At 36.9% G+C, this 8,740-nt stretch overlaps 1 protein-coding gene across 4 annotated transcripts in view; it reads right to left on the bottom strand.

Moving 5' to 3' along the window:
• Positions 1-8,740, bottom strand: part of LOC129577029 (V-type proton ATPase subunit C) — a 30,814-nt gene that overhangs the window by 16,557 nt on the left and 5,517 nt on the right. For all 4 annotated transcript variants that reach the window (XM_055463397.1, XM_055463395.1, XM_055463398.1 and 1 more), the window contains exon 3: positions 2,282-2,435. In XM_055463397.1, coding sequence (XP_055319372.1) covers positions 2,282-2,435 — 154 coding nt within the window. The remainder of the gene's footprint in view (positions 1-2,281; positions 2,436-8,740) is intronic.

Genomic DNA, 8,740 nt, shown 5'->3' with positions numbered 1-8,740 from the left:
AGAGAGAGAGAGAGAGAGAGAGAGAGAGAGAGAGAGAGAGAGAGAGAAAGAGAGGGGAGAAGAGAGAGGTTGAAATCATGCGATGGAAGATTCAAAAGATTGGAAAACATACAGTTTCATGTTTTGGATTTACGGCCAACGCGAACATAAATACTCACGACACGCTCACTTTTTTTTCCTTTTGTCCATTTTGTTATTCTCTCACGCCACCTGAGTGGCGCCAATTCTTCCGCAAACATTTTCAACAGCTCCTCTTTTTTCTACTGCTAATGCGTCTGCTGTAACAGCATCAGTAGCAAGAGAAAAGCCATTTATCCGCAATGAAATACAATGCCACTAGATAGTTTGGCGCGGAAGGGGCAGAGAGCACCGGGTAGGAAGCTGAATCAAATGTGATTTAAAACCCACCCGATCACAATTACAACGTTGTGGTGAAAGGCATTTAATTGCATTTTTAATAAATTTTCGAGGATTTCCCATTTCGAATGATGGTCGCCTGTGTCGCAAGAATAACAACCATCAAGTACTAACAAACAAGTCAAGAACTTAACAAGTTGCGAAAACTTTTCTCCGAATCTCAATCCATCTCTCTGGCATTGAAAGAATAGAAAGTGAAGTAAAATTTGATTAAGAAGTCACATCATCCAATAGAATAAAAAGCTTCGTTCCATCCATCCATTCATTCATTATGATTTTCGTTTGCACGCACAAACACACACACACACACACACACACACACACACACACACACACATACACACATTCACTCATACAAACATATATTATCATTCCATAGATGATGCACACTTGCTTTTTAAATTAAAACTAATTAAAAATTGCGATTCCACTGATTTCGTTGTCGCCCCATGCATATCGGTTCTATGGTAATAATTCATGGTTTTAAAAAGAGTGCTACTCTCTGCGATGCAAACGCGACGAGGTTGACACGCGAAAAGACAAAGTAGTTTTTCATTTCAATAAATCTTCTTGAATATGAGATGCGTAATAAATAGAAAATGCAGTTTCCAGAATTCATACATGCACCACCACACGCACGCACACACACACATGCTTGCATATATTTTGCCTCCCTCATTTCATTTCTCCACACTTGACTGATTACACACATATACTCATCATACCCATCCATGCATATGATTTCCATGGGAATAATCAGAACATTATACACACGCACTCACACACATACCAAACATTTTCATCATTTTCGTCGTCGTCGTCGTCGTCGTCGTCGTCGTCATCCCGATCACAAAAACATGACATTTTTCGAACCGTAATTACATTCTTCTAGTGAGGGAAAGTGAAACACACTTGAACGTTAATTAAAATGCTCAAATAGATTGAGAGTTTAATCGAAAAATGGGGAAAAATAATTCAAGGCACTAGTTGAACTATGTTTACACAAGTTTACATTATCAACGCTACAGGCAGAAATAAAACAACCAACCAATACTTGAAAACTGCTAATGAAAACTCATACGACGAATAGCATTGAATCAGTTGGATGCGCACAATTATGATTTAAAACGAAATGATTATGCCCAAATGTCATTATACTTAATTCTAAGAATTCATAGAATATATTCCGTCCGTCGTAATTGTTTATCCGAGTGATGAAAAACAAAAACGAGAAAAAAAATCAATGGAGGAAATAGTCAACTTAACTAACATGTTTTCAATGCAATTTTATAGAGTTAAAAAAAAAGGTTAAAGATGCAACAGGCACAGTAAACGGGTAGAAAAGATTCAATTTGTTTGCACCCATTTTGATAAAGTGGGATCTGGTTAAAGAGTAGAGATCTTTGAAAAGAATAAGCACCGCTCTCTAAATCTAATTACAAATCATTCAAGTGTTTCTTACAGTTTAATAAAGTAAATTGAAAGTGAAGTAAAAAAAAAAACGAATCGAAATCCATATGAAATGCACACAATTACGGTTAGTGATTTAATGATTTGCATTACAATTTATCTTAAGTATATATGTATGTTTCGCTATATTTATCATCTAAAGATACATCATAAAATCAACCAATTCTGCACCAAGATTTATTATGTCTGTTTCGATTGACGTTCATTGAATCAAATCGACGCGCGATTTTTCGGGTGAGAATGATGTCGGAACAGACAGTCGGAAATCGACTCGATTCAATTCAATAACAACGAAAGAGTGGAACGAGACGAAGTCAATCACGATGCTTGCATATTCGAAGAGTGTGTGTGAAATGTGTAAATACAAAATTAAAATAAATGACGGGCTACTTACTGTTGTTCGCCAATAAATTCTCTTGCAATTTATCACGTTGATCTTCAAGTACTTCACCTAAATACGTAGCCACTTTACGTGTGATGGATTCAACATATCCATCCAATTTTCCTAAATCATCGGAAAGACCAACTAATTGATCCAATGTACCAACCTGAATATTGATAAAAGATACAAGAGAAAATTAACAATACGAATAGAAAGACAAAACACATGTGAAATCTTTGAGCATTGACAATAAAACAAACTTAAAATAAGGAAATGTACACACAGATGTTCGATCGATGTAAAAATTCGATTGGGAAGTGTGTCAATTTCGATTGTCCCAATGAAACATAAACCGAAAATAATCATTTAACACTGAGCCACATACATGGATGGATGGATGGATTGATGAATAAATTATAGAAAACCCATGGATGAACAAGCGAAGCAAGCAGGCAGTGACTTGAATGAGTAAGAAGACAAGGAGAGCGATATGAAATTTTATTTATAGACGAGAAAATATCGACATTATCCGCCTCGTATTTCAACCTCATTAATGGATAATGCACAATACTAAATGTTAACTATCCGCGATATTACCGCGGTTCTTATTACAACGCCGACATCATCGTCATCACTGTCAATGTGTCGTTGTTGTTATCATCATCATTGTGGTTGTGGTCGTCGTCGTCGCCATGTACGTTGTCAAATATAAATAGAGGGTGGTTTTATATTTACTTTTTTTTTTTAATTTTTGATATTGTCACCACCAAAAATGAGGCTTATTCCATATTCTTTTCATTCGGTGCATGGATAAACACTGCATACATATACAATTGCAAAGATGTGATGGGTAAATTACGCGAAAGCATTTGACAAAAAATAATGAGTTGCATACTGGCACGATAACCCGATTCAAAGCGATGAAATTTCGTGCCCCAAAAAAAGGACAATGATATTATAGCCATCAAAACATCTGTACATCGCTGTGGCGTGGTGGTGCATACGATGGAGAAGATTGTGGCGAACAGGCGGGGCGGTCAGTCGTGCACGAAATGAAAGTCAAGGACAACTAGAAATTGCCACCGTATCTTTATATCAAATATTTAATGAACTGGCATTTATTTTTAATTTTTAGGATCGATAAGGTCACATTCTATAGTACGTTTGTACTATTTAGCATTTCGGAATTGTTGTTCCTTCTTTTGTTTTTTGTTTTGTTTTCTCTTTTTTTTAGCTTGAAGCTTACACTTGCCCGTCTATAGACAAATAAATGCGATCGATCTGTGTCTGTACTTTATAGCGGATCGCACTCTTTTTTCTCTGTATGTGCTTATTTATAAAAAATAAAACAGGAGGCGAACCATGCATAAGCACGAAATGACAATGAGCATACAGCAGCTGAATTCCAATTTTATTTTGTCTGGCTGGCCGGTCGATCCACTGACTTGTTCAGGCAATTTGTTTGTATTTTGGAATTTTTGCCTCACAAACATTTCGACAAAACATCTTTAAGCACGCAATTCACAAACCAAATCAATTTGAATAATTCGAAGAAGACGAAAACAAAAAAAAAACCCAAAGAAAAAAAACAAAACAAACTTAAAGCGATTCAACATGACTTATTCATTCTTTGCCTATATCAAAAATTATCTAATTTTACGGGGTCCACATTGTTCAGTTTCAATCGTAGCATTGATGTTAAGTTCACCCGCATCGAACCCAAAAACTATCGTCATCGTTAACAACCATTTGGAATGTTTCTCGAAATGATTGTGTATTTGTATGTGCTTGAACCGCAATTTGAACTCATCTTCATCCAAAACATAAATTATATCAATTGACATTTTGGGAAAATTATTTTCGATGAACATAGCCCTTGAATCACCGTGAATGTCGTAGTTGACCGTTCTTTCGCTTTTTATAGTTTTATGTGTGTCTTGGCATGTGTGTATGTGTGTGTGTGTGTGTGTGTGTGTGTGTGTTTGTGCTTGTATAAACTTCCTGGGAATCAAATGACACGTTACGTAAAATAAGAGTATCTGGACGACACACGAGCGGTTACATTTGGGTTGTTTTTCTTTTTTGCTCTGTTTTTGATGAAAATAAATGGTGATTGTATACATAAGCTTCTGACACATGTACACCGAAAGCGATAGAGAGAGAGAGCGATAGAGAGCGTGAGAGGGAAACAGACATTTATATTCAACACATCTATATACAGAAGTTTAACATGTGCCACGTAATTGAACGATGTATCCTCACACAGAAAAAAATAATAACACACAAGACCAACTTGGAACACGGAAGACCGCATGGAAATTATTTCATTTAATTATAAGCGTCTTCGTTGGTGAAAATTTCTAAACGATGAACGAAGAGCAGGGGCAAGTAAGAAACGAAGGAAAAATGAAAAAAAAAATGAATGTGGCAATAGTAAGCATTGCTCAAATTCGATGTTATATTTTCTAAGAATTCATAAGGGGAGTCATATTGAGGTGATTCAATGTCCCAGATCGAACAGATTTTACGTCAGTTTTCCGCACTTTTCAACGACACCCACAACACCAACATATCAAGCTAAAATTAGTTTGAGGCATAAAAGGACCACATAAAATCATCAGAGAAGCGATTTTCCGTTGAAATATTCTGTTAGCAATTGAAAAAATTGATTAGAGAGTTCTTGGAAAGTAAATGTCTTGGATAAAAAGCTTCATCCTTTTGATAGAACTCTTTAAGATTAAGAAGAGCTTAAATTATAATCTTAATGCGATTGCATTGGATTGGATTCGATATTATGAACTAAGGCAGTGAACAATTGTTTGGCTGATTGACTGACTGCTAGGCGAGCGGAAATGCACGCAACAACAGACAACGGCCATCAACGCTCACTCGTTCCGTCGCTCGTTGTCATTGTCAAGAATTGTCAATAATCATATTTTTTTTCCCTTCTTCATCCTTGAATGAACTAAATATAGATGTGTATCAAATGAAAAACTACTACCGTGCATAAGTGAAGCGATATCAATATTACGGACGTTATGCAAAGACAAATAATGTAATTAAGTCAGTCGGAGCATTTTCAGCACGGCATTTATCAAATATTATTATCGTCTCGAGTTCGACGAGTATCAGTTGTCCGACCGAATATATTACTTTTTAATAATAATCAATAAGCTTTGCGCTTGTACACCCAAACATTGTAATTTTGCTGCTATTACACTGGCTGTGTGCGTGTGTTTTGTGTGTGTGTGTGTGTGTGTGTGTGTGTGTGTGTGTGTGTGTGCGCTGAGAAAACGCTCGTCATTTAGTTGTGAGGTTTGCCTTTGCAACTTGTTGATTGTTGGCTTATTTCGGCCAAAGGTTCAATTGATAAGCAATAATTAGTGTGCAATGCCGCGTATGCAAACTAGGAAGGAGGTTGAGCATTGATTACAGTTCATATTAAGTTGCTTGATTTTATACATTGTCAATTAATAAGAGTCCTTTATATTTTTGTCTTTCTTCTTCTTCTTTCAACCTACCTCTCTATCTCTCTTTGTATGGCCTGTGAATTCAGCTCCACGAAAAAGCTGAGCTCACTTTGCTTGGGCAATGTGTCGAGCTTGGAAAATTTTGAGGGACGAAAATGATTGAAAATGTCAAATCAAATATGACAAACGAAAATATTTGTGATCGTGTGACTTTCTTGTGTTGTTTCTGGAAAATTACAGAGAGTGCGTAACCGTCCCACGGCTTCTTACGAAACTATATTTGGGACAAGTGAATTTTGGTGGTGGTGATGTTGTTGTTGTTGATGACTTTCCTTTTTTAAACATGTAAACATAATAATTCAGCGACTTTTGGTTTGGTTGAACTCTCGGTGCCAAATTCAGACGCTTTTATTCGGTTGAAACTGTTTCGCTTGAAGATGGATAAACATAGAGAGAGAGAGAGAGAGAGAGTATGTGTGTGTAGCTGAGTTTGTGGGGATGAAACGCGTTTTTGCACAAAAGCTTTCAAATTTTTCTAAGGGTATTAGTCATGTGACACGCTTTCGTCTTTGGATTATTGATTACCGACATGCGAAATGCCAAAGCGTAGCCAAATGAAATAGTGTCGAATTATAGCGAAACAAAGACAATGACAACGGCAATCGACCACATTGACAAGACGCACCAGCGTGAAATAGCAAATGAGGCGTCGGGTAAAATGAGACTTGGCAAAATCTTGGTAAGGAAATGCGTGGCGCACAACAGCCAATCACAAGTCAACCATCTGGCAAAAATGTGTGGCGGAAGGAATCACGAATTAAACAAATAAAATAATGGAAATCAAACTGATAGTGAGAGTACATGAAAACATGGAGATAAATATTGGCGCGTGCCAAACCACGCACTCGCGCTCCCGTTTGACCAAGCGGTAGTGATAACGTGTGTGTGTGTGTGGCTATGACGAAGTTGTTGACGAAAAACAACGAAAAAAAAATCAATGGGCTTGGATGCGTGGATTAGTAAATTTCCCCCTTTTTTCCGTTGTTGTGGATGATAATATCATCATTTGAGTACACACACTCAATTTTTTCTGACCGTGAACCAATGCCACGAATGTCCTTCGGTCCGCTAATGAATAAATTAATCAATCGATTATTGTCACATATTTATGTGAATACGAAAAATACGACACAGTAATCGAGTAAGTCACACACTTTTGAACATACGCCACAACACCGTAATCTATCTATTCTCTAACATTAACGCGCTCGCTATAACCCCGTGTGCGCGCCAGATACCGCATCAATTTGGTAAGTTGTGTCGGTTAAATGAGAGAGAGAGAGAGAGAGAGAGAGAGAGAGAGAGAGAGAGAGAGAGAGAGAGAGAGAGAGAGAGAGAGAGAGAGAGAAAACACACGGCTTTGCTGTGCATTCGACCGAGACACATACAAACACACAAACCTTAGGGGCGAACGCCGCACGGCCAAAAAGCAAAACAAAACACAAAGAAAAAGCTTTGGCTTGGTGCACGTTATTTTGGTGTGGTTTTCGTTACTTTTTCTTTTCTTTCTTCTTCATCGGATGATCTACAAATAGCGTTTTTTTTTCGATGAGCCAACAATGACGATCCATTCACTGTATTATTCAATAAAACAATGAAAAAAAAGAAGAAGAAGAAGGGAATGGGAAAATAGCAGCAAAAAAGCTCAGCGCGTTTTCTCTCTCCTCCTCCACCTCATCCTCCTTTTTCTTCTTTTGCTTTTTCACATTTCTTCCTCTGAAACACATCATTTTGTTACATGTCCCCGCACACACTCACAATTTTCCAATGATCCATACTCGTACATAATTAATAGTTTCATATGCTTAAGTTCGAACTAATAATAAAAAAAATGAAAAGTAATATAATAATAACAGCGGCGATATCCATGTGCATGTGCGCGTGTATGTGTGTGATTTATTGTCTATCTCATCAACCATCTTCGAACTTTATGAATTTTAATATTTAAGCTCGTCTTGTTTGCATTGAATGTTATTTTTAGACAAAACTACTGCATGAGAAAAGGAGAGCAAAAAAATGTACACCATTTTTATCCACCATTGTTTTTGTGTGTGTGTACATAAATGCCATTCAATTCATGGCTATCAGTGTGAAATAAAAGACATCGCGGAATTAATAAATTGTATTTTTAAAGGCGGTAGCTACGGAGAGAGGTAGAGAAGAGATAAATAAATGATGATGATGGTGGTGGTAGTTGTGGTGGCTGATATTTCGATGAATGAAAAATGCGCGATCAATGGTTCATTTGAAAAAATAATCTCGAAAGACCAATCAAATTGAATGCACCAATTGAATCGCGACAAACTATGAATTGGTTATGATGTCATGATCAATAATTTGGACATGTGATAAGATTACATAATTAGAACGAATGACTGTTTGCCAAGCAATAATGCACAAACGATCCGACCATACATTCAAAATACATGGAGAATTCGGCACACGACTGTATTATTTAAATGCGCGCCAGCCACACACGCATACACAAATACATATCAACCATTTTCTCATTTTTTTTTCTTCCGGAGGGCAACATCCATAAATTACAAATTGTAATTACTTACTAAATATATTATCATATGATTTATCTAGCCCAAAATAAAGCACTTTGGGAGAAAAAAACATGTTGCTACCACTTCTTATTAAAATTCAAGTAGACATCGGAACGATTCTGTGCGTGTGAATCACTATTATCTTCAACATTTCAAACGAATTTTCCGTCTTCATGCGATCACACTTGCATGAATAGATGGGCATTTGGTGGCGACAAACGTACGAATTTGATGGTCGGAAGTTGCGTTTGATCTTATTTTCTTTCAATGTTGCGAATGTATGTGATGGGGAGGTTTCTCGTCAAGTCAACGAGACATGTTTGATCAATGACGACGACGACTACACATTCCACGACCAACAAATATCAACCGGTAGACAAAAGGACCGA

The sequence above is a fragment of the Sitodiplosis mosellana genome, unplaced genomic scaffold, assembly GCF_009176505.1.
Source record: "Sitodiplosis mosellana isolate CC-2019 unplaced genomic scaffold, AAFC_SMos_1.0 Smas_scaffold_6197, whole genome shotgun sequence".
Taxonomy (NCBI): Eukaryota; Metazoa; Arthropoda; class Insecta; order Diptera; family Cecidomyiidae; genus Sitodiplosis; species Sitodiplosis mosellana.
This window is presented reverse-complemented; position numbering and strand designations above follow the sequence as displayed.